Source organism: Astatotilapia calliptera, chromosome 1, assembly GCF_900246225.1.
Source record: "Astatotilapia calliptera chromosome 1, fAstCal1.2, whole genome shotgun sequence".
Classification (NCBI taxonomy): domain Eukaryota; kingdom Metazoa; phylum Chordata; class Actinopteri; order Cichliformes; family Cichlidae; genus Astatotilapia; species Astatotilapia calliptera.
In genome coordinates, this window is record NC_039302.1 from 11,625,551 (window position 1) to 11,644,694 (window position 19,144).

At 41.3% G+C, this 19,144-nt stretch overlaps 1 protein-coding gene across 4 annotated transcripts; it reads right to left on the reverse strand.

The window, feature by feature from the left end:
* Positions 1 to 11,085: 11,085 nt before the first annotated feature.
* LOC113020161 (very long-chain acyl-CoA synthetase-like) lies at positions 11,086 to 16,013 on the reverse strand. 4 transcript variants are annotated; one of them, XM_026163911.1, is made up of 12 exons: positions 16,001 to 16,013; positions 15,687 to 15,861; positions 15,165 to 15,333; positions 14,653 to 14,862; positions 14,383 to 14,541; positions 14,045 to 14,169; positions 13,481 to 13,675; positions 12,574 to 12,664; positions 12,300 to 12,498; positions 11,964 to 12,061; positions 11,601 to 11,731; positions 11,086 to 11,511 (listed from the first exon to the last, which is right to left on the reverse strand). In XM_026163911.1, the coding sequence occupies exons 3-12, from the start codon at positions 15,283 to 15,285 to the stop codon at positions 11,338 to 11,340; spliced, it is 1,503 nt and encodes a 500-aa protein (XP_026019696.1). In that variant the 5' UTR covers positions 15,286 to 15,333; positions 15,687 to 15,861; positions 16,001 to 16,013; the 3' UTR covers positions 11,086 to 11,337. The 4 variants fall into 4 exon arrangements, with proteins under 4 accessions (XP_026019696.1, XP_026019705.1, XP_026019677.1 ...); XM_026163920.1 differs by having other exon boundaries at positions 15,664 to 15,861; XM_026163892.1 differs by having other exon boundaries at positions 15,165 to 15,861.
* Between the last annotated feature and the right edge of the window lie 3,131 nt (positions 16,014 to 19,144).

Genomic DNA, 19,144 nt, shown 5'->3' on the forward strand with positions numbered 1-19,144 from the left:
GTTGGCAACACTTTGCTAGATCCGCCCCTGCACAGTTACCAGCTGTCAGCTACTTAGAAAAGGATCCTGGTGTTATTTGTCTCTCAGAAACAGTTCATAACTTCCCTTCAACTCATTCATGTCGCCTAAAGGGTAAACCTATTTCTCCATCACCTGTTCAGCTCTGATGATTCAGTAAGGACATCTCCTGGTTTCATCCTCATGTTTCCCTCTCACCAGATAACCAAACCGACATCATGACCAGCAGCTTTTACAGCTGTGGCTCCAGCAAACATCAGCTGATAGTAGAAATTAATATTAAATAAATTCTAACAACAGCTGATCAAGCTTAAACGTGCTGCTGTTGTTTAGCGCGACATCCGCTGGTTTCCTGTTTCTGGCGCAGAGTGGGTGATAAACAAACAAGAGAGACGATCAGCTGATCATTGATCAGTTTCATGATTGAAGTAGCAATAGAAGAGGCAGCTGTAAAGACAGAATAACTCCAGCTTTGTGTCTTTTTCCATCCTAGCTGAAGTACGGGACAAACTGCGTCTCTTCTCAGCTCAATACGAAACGCGTAATATTTTCTCTGAATGAGGGACCATTCCATTTTTTAAGGAGCTGTTGGCAACTCTACTAACTAACCTTATGAATAAAACAAAGTTCACTATCAGTAACATCATAGCAACCGAACAGCTGTATAGAAACTCCTCATGCTAGCTCACGCAGTATGAGGTATTGTAACTGACTGTAAAAAGTCAGCACAACGAAAATAAACTGCACCTAAACTTGGTTTATATCGGACCCAGATAGACTGCAGGTCATAACTTCACCTGACACTTGGACCGGCAGCCACCTCGGGTCTCTCCTCCTGCCTCACCTTCCCTCATCCACCTGTTGCTTCTGTGGAAGCTCCATCATAGCCACCACCAAACAACTGAGTTATTTTTACACATCGGCCCGCATCTGGCCAATCCACCACCTCTCATTGTTCATGCCATTACAAAAAAAAATAATAATAATAAGTCATCAGCCCACCGTGCAAATGTCCGATGGCTAGTCCAGCTATGTTAACTTGTTAATCTTTCGCCGAAAAAATGTTTTCTGCGGTGCTGTCTTTCGTGCTTGGCTCTCCTACCTTTGCTAACATGATGCTCATAGTGCAGAATCCGGTGCTGCATTCACTTACCCTCGGATATCTGAGCTTCACTGTGAAACCATAATCATACATTTGATATTTCATTAAATTTTATTGTTTTAGCTTCGGGGTGGCACCTGGGGTGGCCAGTCTGGTTGGGGGGGTGGCCTGTGCACCCCCAGGCCACCCCGCTGGACACGCCACTGCCGGGGTGAGCTCTCTCTATCCCTAGGTTCTTCTCGCTGCCCAAGTCCACGCCGTCCCCCAACTCCTTTATCATCATGCTTTCCACATACCTTAGCATGGAGGTGCCTTCTATGTTCTCAGGGATGCCATATGTTATTACGGCGTGAGCGCCCCTCCAAATCCGTAACCTTCTCTTGGAGCTGCCTCTGGTTATCCAGCAGCTGAACAATGGCATCCCTCACTCCAATGTCCCATTTCTCCTTCCCTACCATGTTTCTTTCCATTTTTTCCAGACGTTTCCCCACCTCCTCGATCCTGCTTGTGGCGGCGGTAACCTCATTTGTCTTACTCTCAAGTCGCGTTTCTAAGCTTCGGCCTGGGGCTCGTCCCTTCTTATTTTTATCTCCGCTCATTATTCTTGAGAGGAAAATCGCTTTTAATGGATTATATTCTTGAATTGCGGATTATTTTAGCTATCGATGCAGGAGCTCCTGTTTATGCTGCTACTCTCGCCACCATGACACCGGAAGTCCCCTCACTCCTCCTTCATCATTCTCAATAAACACAAACTCCAGGTAACTGTCATACCAGAATCAGAATCAAAATTGTGTTTATTGGCCAAGTATATGTGCAGACACATACAAGGAATTTGGTTCCGGTAGATGATGACTCTCAAGCACAGCAATTTAAATCACACACACACACACACACACACACACACGTGTCTATATATACATTATACATGCATACACATTGTGAAATGCACTACACACAGGTACACACACACACACAGGTCTTTATCACATTTATTTATAGTTTTCCCTGGTTTATGACTGAACACAGTCTGACAGCTGTCGGTCCCAGCTGATTTCCCTCTCCCTCCGCTCCTCTCCATCTCACTATAAAAAGGGAAGGAAACCACCATCAGTCCAAATCGCCATCAGCTGTTCTCACCAGCATCTCCAGCACCGCCCCGTTGAGCTCACTGCACCACTCCTCCCCTGCAGCCGCGCCCGGGACCACACCTCCGCCACACACATACATACACAAAGCTGTGTAAATCTAAACTTATATACATAAAATACAGAAATGAAATGAGGTGGAATGAATACTACAACTGTTTAGAAGGGAGATGGCGAGGGGAAAGAAACTGTTCCTGTGTCGGGTGGTCCTGGTCTGCAGGCTTCTGTACCGTCTGCCAGAGGGCAGCAGATCAAAAAGTCTGTGTCCAGGGTGTGAGGGGTCTGTGATTATTTTCCCTGCCCGTTTCCTGGTTCTTCTCTAAGCTTTATTTTCATTTTTAAATTGGAAAACGAACAAAAACAAACAGACACACAAAGCAAAAAACAAACAAACAAAAAAACAAAAAAAACCCCAAAAACAAACAAACAAACAAACAAACAAACAAACAAACAGAAAACTCACAACTATGGGACAGAGCAAGTATCATCAAATAACCACAGCATGGCAGGCCATTGTGACCACAGAAGCACTCCCAGGTGCACACTCTTGTATCTATGCCTTTCAAGGATAACCTCAAACATCTGAAAACCAAACACAGAAAATACAGGCATAATAATAATAATAATAATAATAATAATAATAATAATAATAATAATAATAATAATAATAACAATATTGATGATTACAGAAATTTAAAACAAACACAAACAAACAAAAAACAAAGAATTCAAAAAAAAAAAAGTGAGCAAAACAGAAAACACATCATGTGAACCCCTCCCACCATCCCCCCACCCTTTTACCCCTGTATGGCTCTCAACCTCATCACATTCGTGTATCCAGACAGCCCATATTTACACCTATCTATAGAAACTCTCATGCACAGGAATCAACATCCCACAAGATAAAACTGCAGCATTCAGGAAATCGAGTCAGGAGGGCCTAACCGGGGATCAACTCAAGGCAGACCCAGGGGGATTTGCATCATCTCTATGATCTGTTAGGTCCAAAGACGGTAGTACTGACAGGAAGGGGCCCCAAATTTTTTCGAAGGTTCCATATTTCCCTTTTACACTATGCAATATCTTCTCAGGTGTGCAGTAGGACGCTAGCTCATTAATCCAGTGTCTCAGTGTTGGAGCGTTTTCAGATTTCCAATGTAGCAAAATACATTTTTTCACTGCAGTACTCGCAAGTAAAATAAAATATTTCTTATGATAATTCACATTTATAGAACCTGTGTCACCTAGAATCCATAGTTTTGGGTCCAGTTCAATTTGGATCCCCATTACCCTTGAGATTATTTCAATGGCCCGTCTCCAGAACTCTTCTATCACTGGGCAATTCCACAGCATCTCAAACATTTGGGGGAATAATTAGTATCAATTTTATGTAACCTATAAGGGGTGTAATATATCCTATGAAATATATTAAATTGCATTTGCCTGTGATTTGTAGAAATTAACATGGTCTGTGCCTGTTCCAATAAATGGTGCCATTCTACCTCTTCATAGACATAGCCCAGGTCTGTCTCCCATTTTCTTTTTATAGACGCTTTATTATGGTCAGGTAACTTTTCATTGATAATAGTATATATAGAAGATGCTATTCCTTTTATTGACTTCCATGGTTTGGTGCAAAGATGCGTTTCAAGAGGAGTTTCTTTAGGTATCTCGGGGAATAATCCTTTGGATTTCTCTTTGACCCAATCTCTTATTTGTAGGAATTTGAAGAAACTTTGTCCTGGGAGTTTGAATTTTTCCTTTAGTTGTTGAAAGTCAATAAATGTATCATTATTGTATAAGTCGGCAACAGTTCGAATATTTCTGTCCTTCCATCCCCGCAATATTGGGTCAGCAATATGATGAGAGAGATCAGGGTTGCCCCATAAGGGTGTCCTTCTAAGAAATGAGATATTTATTTTCAGAAGTGAGTGGGATTCCTGCCAGGCACAGAAGGTGTTTAATATTATCAAATTGTTTGTGAGCTTGGATAGACATTTTTTTGTACCTAAAAATGGAACATCTTTTAATGGTATGGGGTTCACCTCATGTTGTTCTATTGGAACCCATCGAACCTCACTCCTCTCTGCATGTAGCCAGATCCAAATTGATCGGTACTGGGAGGCAAGATAATAGTTCCTAAAGTTTGGTAACTTAAGTCCTCCCCTTGAATATGGGGCCTGTAGTGAGGAGAGTTTGACTCTTGGATTTTTCTTTTGCCATATGAAAGAAGTTATGAGTTTATTAAGCTCTTTGAAGAAACTTTTAGGAACATTTGTAGGGAGACATTGAAATAAGTAGATAAACTTAGGCAAAGTGTTCATTTTAATAACATTAATTCTCCCTATAAGAGATAATGGAAAATCCATCCATCTCTGAATATTAAGTTTGGTTTGCTCCAACAGTTTGATATAATTTAGTTTGAATATTTGATCCTCGGATTTACCAATTTGTATACCCAAATACGTAAATCCATTATTACACCACTGTAATGGGTCAGTAAGAGCTCTAATACGGTTATCTTGTATATTTAATAACATAATCTCACTTTTGGTATAGTTTAACTTGTATCCTGAGGCTGCACTGTATTCTTTAAGACACTTCATTAAAGAGGGAATTGATTTAAGAGGGTCCGTTATATACAGTAGGAGGTCATCTGCGTATAGAGAAAGTTTACGTTCACTTGTGCCAAATTTGATTCCAGATATTAGTACGGATGGCAACTGCTAGTGGTTCGATCGCAATCGCGAAGAGCAAGGGGGAGCTTGGACAACCTTGTCTGCAACCTCTAGTTTAAGAGAAAGTGCCTGAGAGCACATTATTTGTTATGATATTGGCTCTGGGGGCATTAAAAAGTGTCCTAACATAGCGGGTGAACTTTTCTCCAAAGCCCATGGCTTCCATTGCCTGAAATAGAAAGTTTGGCTCAATCCTGTCAAATGCTTTATTAGCGTCCATGGAGATTATTAGCAGTGGGTCTTGGTTTTTTTGAGCAGTGTTCAGTATATGGAGCAAACGCCGCACATTATCTGCTCCATGTCTGTTTTTAATGAAGCCTGTTTGGTCGGTATTTATTATCTTAGGCATAATGTCCTCCAATCTGAGTGCAATTATTTTAGATAATATTTTAAAATCTGCATTTAAGAGGCTGAGGGGTCTGTAAGAGTCACATCTCTGTTTGTCCTTGCCCGGTTTTGGCAGTAATGTGATTGTTGCAATTTCCAATGATTCTGGTAATTTATTTTTTTCTAAAGCTTCTTTAATCATATTTGTAAGTGGTGTCAATAATTTATTAGAAAAAGCCTAATAATCAACTGGGAATCCATCTGGTCCAGGGGTCTTATTATTTTGTAAACACTTGAGGGCTCGAAGAACCTCCATCTCAGATATATCTGCATCAAGCAGTTCTTTGTCCTCATTATGTAATTTAGGAAGGGTTATTCCATCTATAAATCTTTTTGCAGCAGTACTGTCGATCCCTTGCTCCTTATACAGATCTTCATAGAACCGTTTAAACTCGGCATTTATGAGTGCTGATTCATCAAGAAGTTTATCATCTTCCGTTAATATTGTCCGTATAAATTTATCAGATGTTTCTTTCTTAATTTGCCAGGCCAGTAGTTTACTTGTTTTGTTTCCAAATTCGTATTAGTGATATCTAGTTCTGGCCATGGCTGCTTCTGCTCTGCTGGTGCATAAATTATCATATTGCAACCTTGTTTTTGTTAATATATTGAGGTATTCTTCCTTTTTGGTAGCAATATATTCCTGCTCCAAGTTTTTAATGTCTATCTCCAATTTAGTTATCTTCTCTCTAACCTTTTTAACCTTATTGGCACCGTATGACATAACCATACCTCTCATATAGGCTTTGAGAGCTTCCCAAATATTGGCATGTGAAGAGGAGTTTGAATTGGCATCTAGGAAAATTTCAATATTAGTGTTCATATATGAAATAAAATCAGAGTCTCCTAGCATATAATTTTTAAACCTCCACCTGTGGGTTGCACTTTGCGACATATTGGTAGCCCAGGAAAGTTTAATGGGATTATGGTCTGAAAAAGTAGTTGCTAAGTAGGAGCAATCTATCACTGTTGCCGTCATATTTTGTGGTACAAGAAACATATCAATTCTAGAGTGTGTATTATGTACTGGTGAAAAAAAGGAGAAGTCCCTCTGGCCTGGATGAAGGTTTCGCCTCACATCAATTATGCCTATATCCTTCATACCTTGGTTCAGTGCTGTTGCTGCCTTGGATAGTGAAGCTGTTTTGGGTGAGGACCGATCCAAAGAGGGATTTAGGACCAAATTAAAGTCTCCACCCACAATATACTGGCCCTCAATTGTAGCCACTTTCATTATTAAGTTGTTAAAGAATAAAGGGTCGTCGTAGTTGGGCCCATATATATTTATCAAAGTTATCTTATTTCTATTTATTTCACAAGCTACAAGTAAGAATCTGCCATTTTTGTCCTTTTCAACTGAATTTAGTTGAAAGTTCAGGTGTTTATTAATAAGCAGGGTGACTCCTCTTGCTTTGGAAGTATATGACGAGTAAAAAACATTGCCTACCCAATCTCTTCGTAATTTTAAATGTTCAGCGTCTGTGAGGTGACTCTCCTGGATAAAAGCGACATCTACACGCTGCCTCTTTAAGTATGTCAGCATTTTTTCCCTCTTAATAGGTGAATTAATCCCTCTAATATTCCAAGATATACAAGTTAGATTACCCTTAATTTAAGTTTTTTTTTTAATATGAATGTCTTGGACAGGTACGTGTCATGGTATTCAACTCTGGGGATTTCTGAACACATTCCTGCTTTTCTGAGTTTCGATGTGGTGAAGCTCTGTCCATGGGTATAATAGTAAGATACAGCCTAGACCAGGGAGCTATCTGAACAGTTGCGTAAGTATGAGTAAAATTTTTGGTAAGAGACCATACATAACCCCAAAACGTTAAAATAAAAACCTGCCTCATAAAACCCCTATAACAAAACCACATTAGGTAGGTAATTCAGCTAAACAATAGTGGTGGCCCAGGCAGCTGTTAAGGTTGAAACTTTAGCCACTCTTGGTGAGATATTTACAGCAAAGTACTAAATTTTTACAGTCGGATACAGAACATAACTGTGTAAGGGACAAATAAACTGGTTGATCAAGATGTAATCACACTCATCCAGTAGGGGGTTGATATCATGATCATAAATGCACACAAAATCTGTACTTTTATGAATTCGTACACATTATTTTAACTGAGAAACGAGCAAATATTTATATTAGTTATCAAATACTGGATTACTATAAATCATATCTCCAATTCGTCTGAAAAGTGGAGGATGGAGAGTTTCTATGTCAATGCTTGATGTTATAGTCTTTAACAGTGGAGGGCTTCTCATCTGAGAGTACAAGAGTGAATTGCTTTGTTGAAATCCAATTAGATCACTTTAGTCTACTCACTCGGAAGATCTTTCAGATAACGTTGTGCTTCAGCAGGAGTGGGGAAAATTTTGATAGATCCCTGGTGCCTGATGCGAAGTTGCGCTGGGTACATCAGAGCATATTCAATCTCCTTCTCTCGCAGCCTCTGTTTCACGTCATGGAACTCGTCTCTTCTGCGTTGCAGGTCTACGCTGTAATCCGGGAAAAAAGATATTTTCTTATTCTCATACGTCATCTCTCCCCTACTTCTAGCCAGTCGGAGGACTTTCTCTTTGCCTCTGAAGTTCAGAAACTTAGCAATGAGGGGCCGTGGTCTGTCAGACTTCTTCCTGACGTGGTGTACTCTTTCAAGGGTAATGTGTGAGGTGAAGTTATCATTCCCCAGGATTTATGGTATAAATTTCTCCAAAAATCCCACAGCGTCGCAGCCTTCTGCTTGCTCAGGGATGTTCAGTATCCTCAGGTTGGACCTTCTACTGCAGTTCTCCAAGTCGTCAATTTTGTCTTTGAGTTGCATTGTCAATTTCTCCATTTTATCGACACGGTTGTGTGCATCTTTAATGTCGTCTTCGTTTGCGCTCACTCGCGCCTCCATCTCCTCAACCTGCTCGGAAAGCGCATTAAGAGAGGATTCAATTTTCGTCAGGGTTGCTTGTATATCGGCCGTTTTTTTGTCAATATGTTTCGTGAGGTCCTCTTTAGTTTCCTTGATAGCATTGAGTAATTTGCTAATTGGCAATTCCTCCTCCCCATCCACCATATTTCTTGTTGCCAATGTGTGCAGGTGTCCTGAAGTTTTAGCCGTTTTCTTTCGTTTTGAGTGTCGCAAATTATAACTTGCCATACAGAAGTTTCCTTAGTAACTTTGCCTCTTGCTATGGTCCGGAATTGTATGAGGGCAAGTCAGGATAAAGATAGATTCCTGGGCCTACCGCAGGGAGCTCACGAATACACGTCTACTCTCGTCCGCTGTCAGCCATCTCCCTCCGCCCCGTTTCCTGGTTCTTGAGAGGTACAGATCCTGGATGGAGGGCAGGGGGGCGCCGATGATTCTTTCTGCTGCCCGTACAGTCCGCTGCAGTCTGCTCTTGTCCTGTTTAGTGGCTGCACCATACCAGACTGTGATGGAGGAGCACAGGACAGACTCGGGTAGCTGGTGACACACTGAGCTGAGAGAGTTTTGAAGAGAGAAGTTCAGGCACGATGGTGTTAAAAGCCGAACTAAAGTCCACAAACAGGACCCTGGCATAAGTTCCCGGGGGGTCGAGGTGTTACAGGATGTAATGCAGCCCCATGTTCACTGCCGACCTGTTTGCCCAGTAGGCAAACTGCAGAGAGTCCAACTGGTGGCCTGTAATATCCTTCAGATGGGCTAACACCAGTCGTTCGAAGGATTTCATGACCACAGACGTCAAGGCGACAGGTCTGTAGTCATTCAGTCTTGTGATGGTGGGTTTCTTGGGAACAGGGATGATGGTGGAGCGTTTGAAGCAGGAGGGAATTTCACACAGCTCCAGGGATCTGTTGAAGATGCGAGTAAAGATGGGAGCCAGCTGTTCACCACAGGTTATGAGGCAGGAGGGTGAGGTGTCTGGTCCGGGGGCTTTCCTGGGCTTCTGTTTCTGAAATAGTCGGCTCACATCCTCAGTGTGTATTCTGAGTTTCAGGGAGAAGGAAAGGGGGATGAGAGGTGTGATGGAGGTCGTTGAGTCTGGATTGGAGAGGGTGGTGGTGGTCGTTGAGTCTGGAATGGGGAGGGTGAAGGGGGGAGAGGTGGAAGGTGTGTTGGTGGTCAATGTCTGAAGCAATGTCTCTGGGGAGGGGAGGGTGAGGCGTGGGAGTCTGTCCATCTTAAACCTGCAGTAGAAAGTGTTTAACTCGTTGGCCAGGTCTTTGTTTACTTCAACAGTGGGTGGGGGGTGTCTGTAACTGGTGATTTCCTGCAGGCCCCTCCACACTGACAAAGGGTTGTTGGCTGAGAGCCGTTCTTCCAGCTTCTGGGAGTAGCTCTGGGTCAGTGTGATCCTGGCTTGCTTGTACAGGGCCCTGTCACCACTTCTGTAGGCGTCCTCCTTGGCCTTACGAAGATGTTGGAGTTTAGGAGTGAACCACGGTTTATTGTTGTTGTATGTGCAAAAGGTCTTAGTTGGCACACACATGTCTTCACAAAAACTGATGTATGTCATATGTTCTAATGTTAGCCGATTTGGCTTTTGCATTTCTTGATGAAGTGGACCGACTTAAATATTTGTCCATAGCTCAACCCTTGATGACGCACATGTATTTACATGCCACTAGTTTGAGAGCCACTGACCTAAAGGACACATCCAGATGTCAAAGGATTAAGAAGATTGTAATAAAACACAAGTTGAAGAGTTGTGAATGATACATATCTATATATCTTCTCTTCATTTCAATTCTTATTACGAGTTAAAGAGGACAGATGTTCTGATTTTACTCGTATACGTCACATAATGACTCAGTGCAAAGTTTTTGTTATTGTTAGAGTGAGTTAAGTTACCTTTAAATCCCAAATGGACCTGAGAAAGGTGATGATGGTGACATTCTAAAGACACTTCTGGAACGTGGTCGGAATGTCTGTCAAAAAACTGCACAAACGCTAATGTCAAGGAAGAACACTGATCAGGTAATTTATACTGGTATTTATTTAAACTACTTAGCACCGTTACAATAAGCTAACATTGTCTTTACTCCAGTTTTTGCTGCCGCTGCTAATAAGGAATGAGGGATTTCTGTGTATGTTGATTTACTCACTTATGTGGTTGTAAATCCAGCGTGGCAGAGCAGAGAATGAGGCCTCTTTGTCTCCTGCCTTCTCATTGGCTGACCTCCACTCCCGGTCCCTCCGCCCCCAATCCCCTATAACCCCGACCACCCTTCAGTTACAAGTTTTGCAACACATTCCTCGCAAACAGTGTTGCAAAAGTATCAGTCTATCAGTCAACACATTTGTGAATATTTTTTTCTGTAACTACATTTAAAACACATGTGCAGTGTGTAGAGAAGAATATGTACAGGTGGAAATTTCAAAGTACACGTTCACATTTTTTCTACAAATTGTTCCTTTTTATTCTACAACTTCTCATATTTTGCAACAATACTTTCATACATTCCCAGCTTCTGTAACCAGTGGGTGCAGTGTGGTCGGCACCAGCTCTGCTGCCCTCTGAAGGTTTCTCCAGCAGCTCAAAAGCACTTACCCTCCACCTGCAGAAGAGTGAACTGTATGTCTTCCTCTGCCGTAACAAACACAGCCCCCCCTCCTACGCCACTGGAAACTTCCACTGCTCCTAAACTCCTCTGACGAGCCCAAAACCAGCACAAAGTGTACCTCACATCCACACAATAATTCACCTATTGATTGATAAGCAGTTTACTTCAGCACACAGTCAACCAACACAGTCACCAAATAACAGTGTTGGCGATATGGGATTTACTCATATAAAAATCATTAAAAACAAGAAAGTATTTCAGACTAAACAGTTGAAATATAAAAAAATGAAATGCATGCCATTATATGTTTGTATATCCACAATGTAAATGTTGTTTGTCATAAATCAACACTAATGTTTTTGAGACTGACAATAAAAAAATCAGCGCTGAACTCGTTTAAAGCCTGAGTCTTCCTTCTGCAATGCAGTTGAATAACTCCTGAGTCATGGGTATGTAGCCCTTATTGTCTTCCAGGTAAAACAGAGGATCCTTGATGAGAGCAGGGTTAAAACCTTCCTCTGCCAGCTTCACCTTCATCTGCTTAAAGGTGCTCGTCACTACCAATGCATTCTGCCAGAGAAAAATGAAATGGTTACGGGATTATTGCTAAGATGTATGCAGATATATCTTAATGTGATCATTCATTGAACTTTATTTACCTGTATGCGAACGAAGCGTGGTCTTGCGTAGCTGGGCAAGTAGTTTTTGACATGCTGATATAAAGCTTTGCCATCAAAGTCCATATTTTCTTTCAGTTTCAGCGCTGCCATTCCAATTCTTCCCTCGTGTCCTATTCAGTGAAGGTCAAAGTAAAAAGAAGAAAAAATACCCTCAGAATCCAGACATTAATCCAAACATTCAGAGTTTTTCCTCAGTATGTCAGAAATATGCGATTAATCTCAGAATTCCAAGAAAAAACTTCTGAATTCTGAGTTTTTTTCTTAGAATTCTGGAAAAAAAAGATGTTTGTAATATTTATGAGACATACATCACAATAATCTTGCTTTTAGTGTCATTATTACCTGGCACCTTCACACCATAGACATTAGCCTCTTCAACAAAGTCAACTGCGAGCAGGTGGTCAGCCACCTCCGTGGTTGCCACATTTTCTCCTTTCCACCTGTAACAGATATAATACCACAATGTCTGTAATTCTGAAATGATATATCTCAAAATAAGGGTTTTAATGCTTTACTTATTTTTTTAAATCTAGCTTCACAGACAGTGTTACATCTATGTCAGTTTTTTATTGCAGAATAAAGTGTTTCATGTCTACTTTAAGGCAAAAACACTCTCTGGTACTCCTTGTCCTGACCTTTCACCCAGATTGTCAAATTCATTTATTATGTTTCACAGACCTGAAAGTGTCTCCAATGCGGTCTTGAAAGAAGAGAAATCCCTCGTCGTCAATCTTTAGAAGGTCGCCACTGTTAAAGTACATGTCGCCCTTCTCGATCACATCTCTTAGCTTCTTCTTGTCTGTCTGCTGCTTGTCCTTGGCATAGCCACTGAAGGGTGTTCTTTTTCCAATCTTTGCCACAAGCAGACCAGTTTCTCCTGCGAGTAAAAGTAACAGCATACGTTTAAGTAGTAGCTTAAAAGTCAAGACGGCACTTTAGGAAACAGGCTCACCTCTTGGGACTTCAATACAAAATCCTCTAGAGTCTCTGACTGGCTCCTCTTTTTCTGTGTCAAACCTTATGAGGGCATATTTGCATGCCATCTGAAACAGTTTACAGATACATTGAAGAGAAAAAGGAGTTAGTCATATAATTTGCATATACTATATAGGCTGTATACACCAGCAAACATTTGAAAAAAACAAAAACAAGAAAAGTCATGTGAAAAAGAAATTTCACCCACTCTTCACTTCAAAGATTTTATGCATCAAGACAAAATAAAATATATTAATCTGGTTTGGAATAGGTTTTACAATCAAGTAAATACAACATCAGACGAGTAACAACACACAAGATGTTGCATTGTCATTATCTTTTTAACAAAGATTCAGCCAAAATGCGGAAGCAGTGTGTGGAAAAAGGAAGCAGACATTTCTGCAGTTTGCTGGTCTGGAGCACTTAAGTGTTGTGTTAACAGGATGCCATTAGGAAAGACATCAGCAGTGATCTTATAGAAGCAATTTTGGTTGCACATCAGTCTGGGAAGGGTTACAAGGCAACTTCCCAAAAATCGGAAATCCATCATTCTGCAGTAAGAAGATTATTCACAAGTGGCAAAAGATCAAAACAGTTTTCAGTCTTCCCAGGAGTAGACGTTTAAGTAAAATCACCTCAAGCTCAGACTTAATGTTTAGAGCAACTACAGAAAAAAAAAAGTTGGAATGGCCAAGTCAAAATCCAGACCTGAACTTCACTGAAATGATGTGATTGGACCCTAATAGATCAATGCATAAATGAATGCTCCCAAACCTCAACAGCCTAGAATGACGTTGTAAAAAAGAGTGGACTAATTATCTTTAGAATTGAAAGAGGGTGTGCTTTCTTTTTCACATGGTTATATCTCCCAATCTACATCTTACTTTGTAGAGAAAATGTTCTCTGCCCATAGCTCCAATTTTCCCACCATAGTTGATAAAGCCAACATTCCCTTCAGTTGCTCCGTAGCATTCACGGATACAAATGTTCCCAAATCGCTCCAGGAACTCAACCCAGGTGTCTTCCCTTATTCCGTTCCCTACGGCCAGTCGGACCTTATGATCCTTGTCATTGTCTCTCTAAAAGAAGGCCAAAGGAGAGGTGAGAACATAAACAATGACCATAAGAAACAATGCTCCTGACTGAAGCAGGTTGGTAGAAATCATTAAAACAGTTTGAGCTTCTAATGCATATCCCAATATCGTCATTACTAAATTATGACCTTAAACTCGTCAAAGGAGCTTGCAAAGAAAAGCGTCTGGACTTCTTTAAGTTACTTGAAGACGTTTCACCTCTCATCCGAGAAGCTTCTTCAGTTCTTCTCGGATGAGAGGTGAAACGTCTTCAAGCAACTTAAAGAAGTCCAGACGCTTTTCTTTGCAAGCTCCTTTGACTACGATGACCTGGATGACTGAGAACCTTCACAGACACCTTAAACTTGTGTTTACCTTCGGTGTGTTGCAGAGGTAGCGCATGACCTCGCCTATGTACTGGATGACAGTCACATTGTACTTTCTACAGTCATTCCAAAAGTTGGAGGCAGAGAACTTGCTTCTCAAAACAACAGTGGTGCCTAAAAATGGAAAGATACAGAGTTCAGCAAATATGCCGCTTCATGCTAAGAGTTCAGTGTTGTAAACTCTGCAAGGCGAACTTTAGGACTTCAAAGTACAAACAATGGAAGCGGGTGTAGTTTGAGGTCATGTATATGTTGGTTTAACCTGCAATAAATTCAGGTGAAATCTTGATTTGTGGTTTTATTTTTTGGTAATATTTTATGTGTTACCTTTTTCTATAGCTCCACAAAGTCCCATAAGAAAGCCAGCAGTGTGGTACAGAGGCAGATATATGTAGACAATATCGTCTGAGCGCACACCAGCAAAGGTCAGGGCAAAAGCTGGCATCCATACCCTCTCATGGTTAATCACAGCTGCTTTTGGAAGCCCTATAAGAGCAGATGTAGTACAGTTTTATTGTCATCCTTTTACTCAACCTCTGCATGATAATTGTATGAACATAGATTAGAAGTCAAGGCCAGATAAGCCCTCGAGGTTACCTGTGGTTCCTGATGTGTAGATGTACACCGCAGGACTCTTGATGTTAATGCTGGCCCTGAGCTGACGGGACAGGGGCTCGTCTGACTCCATCTGAATTTTGTCAGAGAGGCTTTCGATGCCGTCCACATGACAGTGCTCACGGAGGATAAACACAAGGATACCCTGCTGCTTCAAAGTGGGCAGCACCTCCTCTATTGCTCCTTGAAGGTCTGAGAGCCAGGGAGGTAAAAAGAAAAGAGGTGCTGATCAGTCATTACAGGGTTACATAAATGTGTGTTTAATAAACAGTCGATCTATTTGATGGTGAAATTAATAAGATATACCCATGCAACTTTAGTGCAGTCCAAACCTCCCAGATTAAAAAAAAATAGTCAGAGATACAAAAAGATCTTTTTAAATGAATTAGACAATATGATCACGTGATATTAAAAAACGAAAGATATGCGCACGTTTAAAGTTAATTTCATTAAAACAAACCCCAACAGCTTACTGCAGTATTTACGCAGCTTACCAGCGCCAGCGATCAGGACTTTGGCTTCACAGCAGGAGAAACAGTGCAGCAGGGATTTGGATCTTATGTTGACGTTGAGGAAGGACGCTGTGCATCCCAGCTTGGACAGTGCGAGCCACATCCATACAAACCACGGCTCGTTGCCCAAGAAGAGGGCTACCGTGTCCCCCTGCTTGAGGTGGGCATGCGTTAACAGAGCCCTGGCCACTTTGTTGCTTTCTCTGTCGGCTTGGCTGTACGTGTAGGAGCTTTCCTCGTAAACTATGAACTTCTTATGCGGATGCTCCGCCACTTTGTCTAGAAAACGATCTAAAATACTGTAAAACTTTTTCTTGATTCTACTCATGCGTATACCGACATAAATGGAAATAAATGTGTATGTTAAATCTTTCAAAAAATAAGGATTCCGGAAGTAAATCAGTAAGGGCAAGACTGCCAACGCGGTGCACAAAATATATGCAAGCATTTTTGTTTTTTAAAAAAGACGAATATGTCAGACCTGCTGCTGGATTCATACATCACCTTTCAACGGACTCCAGCCCTTGGATCATTTCCGTTTACGCCTCCTGAACTTTGAACGAGTTTGAGAGTTCGAGGGGTTAAAATGGGACGACACCCCCCTTTGCCTGCTGTGATTTGTGAGTCTCTTTCTTAACGTTTTTCCTTTTTCTTTCTTTTTTTCTTCTTCTTTTTTTGGCTGGGGAGGAATCACATGAACTCGATGTAGCAGTAGTAAAGTATTTAAAAAAAACTGAGGAATAGAATTTTTAAATACATATTTTTCTTAATTTTATAGATAGATAGATAGATAGATAGATAGATAGATATCAACTGACCTCGGCACACCTGCACCAGGGTAAACCTCCGCCTACCGTAGTCCTGCTTTACATGTGAAAATAGAGCAACAGGACCGCTGAGTCTTTGACTTTATTTATTTTCTGCTGTGTTTCACTTGCATCTATTTGAAAGACTGAGTGTAAACACAAAAAATATTTTATTTTATGTGCTGGAATGTGCAGAAAATAGGTTTAAATGTTAAACTAATTTATTCAAGTCAGAGAATGTTGCATATAATTAAATTTTTGCTTGATGCATAAAGTTAAAAGATTAAAACTAATAAAACAAGTTAAAAAAAAGAGACTTTTCCATTTGATTACATTTTGTATGAGGGATTATGTAGAAAAAGTAGAATTGGGCTGAAAGATCTATCGCTTTATCACCTCTTCAGGTTGTAAATCGTGTTTTTAAAAAGTAACTAAGTAATTAATTACTTTTGAAAATAAGTAATCAGTAAAGTAATGGGATTACTTTTTTGGGGAAGTAATCAGTAATTAGTTACTGATTACTTTTTTCAAGTAACTTGACCAACACTGGTAGCAAGCGAGCTAAGCACAGGGATGCATGTACCGTTTGCACAGTGTGGTGAACGAGGGAAAAAAGGTGGTCAAAGTATTAGAGCAATCCATCTTTAAAACATCTAAATGGGGCAAATTATAATTTTCTTTCAATTTTAAAATAAAAAAGATGCTGTTGATGTCATCCAGGGAAGGACGGACGTTGTTTTGCTGTGCTGTATTTTAATGTGAAGTGTACATATTTATTTTTTATATTGCATGCATTGGTTATATTTTTGTGCAGTGTTTTATTTAGTTTGCATGTTTTAGTTGCCGGCTAATTGTCCTGGAGAGACTCCGCCTTTTCCCCCGTTTTTACTAATTGGACACACCTGAGAGAAAAGAAAAGGTAATTTACAGAGTGCTCAAGGACACATAAGAGGTTTGGAGCCGGTGTTCAACGCAAATGGAACACGGAGAATGCGAGACAGACAGAGGAAAGACACAGACGATCAGAGGGGAGAGCGAGAGACGATCAGAGAGTAGAGATGATCAGATGGAGCAGACGACCAGCGACTGGGAAGAGAGATTACCAGCGACTGGAAAGGGGAAACGATCAGAGGAAAAAAGGCAGATGACCAGCGACTAGGGACGCGTAGCGGCAGTCTGGTGGCTATAACGACAAGAGCCAGCTCGTGCACTGCGGGAGAACAGAAGCAGTGAGACCGCGGTGCCGATTGCAGTTTGAGGAAGCGGCGGGCGGAGTTGAGAGCTCTGCCCACCCGGGTAAGTCTTTGACTTATCCTTTTTATAAAGTAAACTGCCAAAGGAATGGTGACTGCCGCCCCCTCCCTTTCTTCAGTGCACCAGGACGTGGAATGCGGGGAGGAAGGCGAGGACTCCGCTGGGTTTCCCTCTTTTAATACTACGCTGGACCTCTTAGTTTTCTGTGACTTTTAGGCCGTGGTGGATTCCACTGGACTTTTAATGTTGTGTGTTATTGATTTTTATTGTGTCTTCCCTTGGCCAAGGTTGTTTTAATTCATTTTATATTTTTAACTATTTAAATATAATAAATTATATTTTTAATTCTACAGTTTTTGTATCGTGTGCTTTTCCCTCGGCGGCTCCACTGCTCTGCCCGCTTTGAGGAAGGTTTCCTTCCTTTTAAAAAACACAAACCATCTTGGAAGCATAATCAGCCTTTCCGCTCCGTTACATTATCATTTCAAATAATAATTTTATAGGATGATATCAAGCATTTTAAGTAGAGATAGTGTTCTTCACAAACTAGCTGGTGTTATCTGTTAATAAGCCAATAAAATGCATTATCAAAATAACCCTATGACTTTCAAACTGGGGCAGCACGGTGGCACGGTGGTTAGCACTGTTGCCGCACAGCAAGAAGGTCCTGAGTTCAATTCCACCATCAGGCCGGGGTCTTTCTGTGTGGAGTTTGCATGTTCTCCCCGTGTTTGCGTGGGTTCTCTCCGGGTACTCCGGCTTCCTCCCACCGTCCAAAGACATGCAGCTTGTGGGGATAGGTTAATTGATTAATCCAAATTGTCACTAGGTGTGAATGTGAGTGTGAATGGTTGTCTGTCCCTGTGTGTTGGCCCTGCGACAGACTGGCGACCTGTCCAGGGTGTACCCTGCCTTTCGCCCTATGACAGCTGGGATAGGCTCCAGCGCCCCCCCCGCGACCCTGAAAAGGATAAGCGGAAGCGGATGGATGGATGGACTTTCAAACTGTTAGAATTCACTTTTTACTTAACATGTTTTATTTCATAGTAGTGGAGAAGTCCAGTGATATCTGATCAGGTCACAGTCTTACAAATTGCTCTCCGATGCATCCATCGGAGTATGAGTGTGTGTGAATGCTACTTAGAAAGCGCTTAGAACAATGTGCTTGTGTGAATGGGTGTGAATGCACAAGTTGTGTAAAGCGCTTTGAGTGCTCAGAAGAGTAGAAAAGCGACCAGTCCAGTCCATCTGCCCACCCCTATCTACCATTAGGCTGTGGTTGTGATTCCCAGTCAGATCGTACAGTCCACTATGATGGTAGATTTGCTCCATCTGTGCCTTTGTATTTCTTCAGTATTCTCACTGTTTTTCACTACAGCACACAGACACACACCATGTTCACTCACCTGAAGGGTTTACCAGTTCAGCCTCATGGCTCTTCCAGGTCCCAGCCGGTATTGTGCCTAAACACCTCAGCCTTACAATTATCTGCAGAACTCAGTACCAACTGAAAGTTCAATGGCCTGGTCATTCTTCACCTAGTCTGCACACCAGCATATTCCCTCTCCGGATGTAAGATGAGTCCATCTCCGTGAACAAACTAACACTGTTTCCTTTTCCGAGATTCTCAGTTCCTCTCAGCACTTTCTAAATAAACACTTGCATCTCACACACTGTTGCCTGAGTGTGCTTTCTGGGTTTAGAAAACGAGTAAACATGATATTGTCAGGGAACTCCCGAGTTCCTGAAAACATTGGTTCTATTCTAATGGTGCTCCACCAAATGCAAACTTCCACCCATGATTCAAATGGAATACCAAGTTGATGCATAAACAATAGGGATTTTTGAAACCTGGGCCAGGTATAGAACGTGTAAAGTGTAAACATCGGAAAACATGCTTAT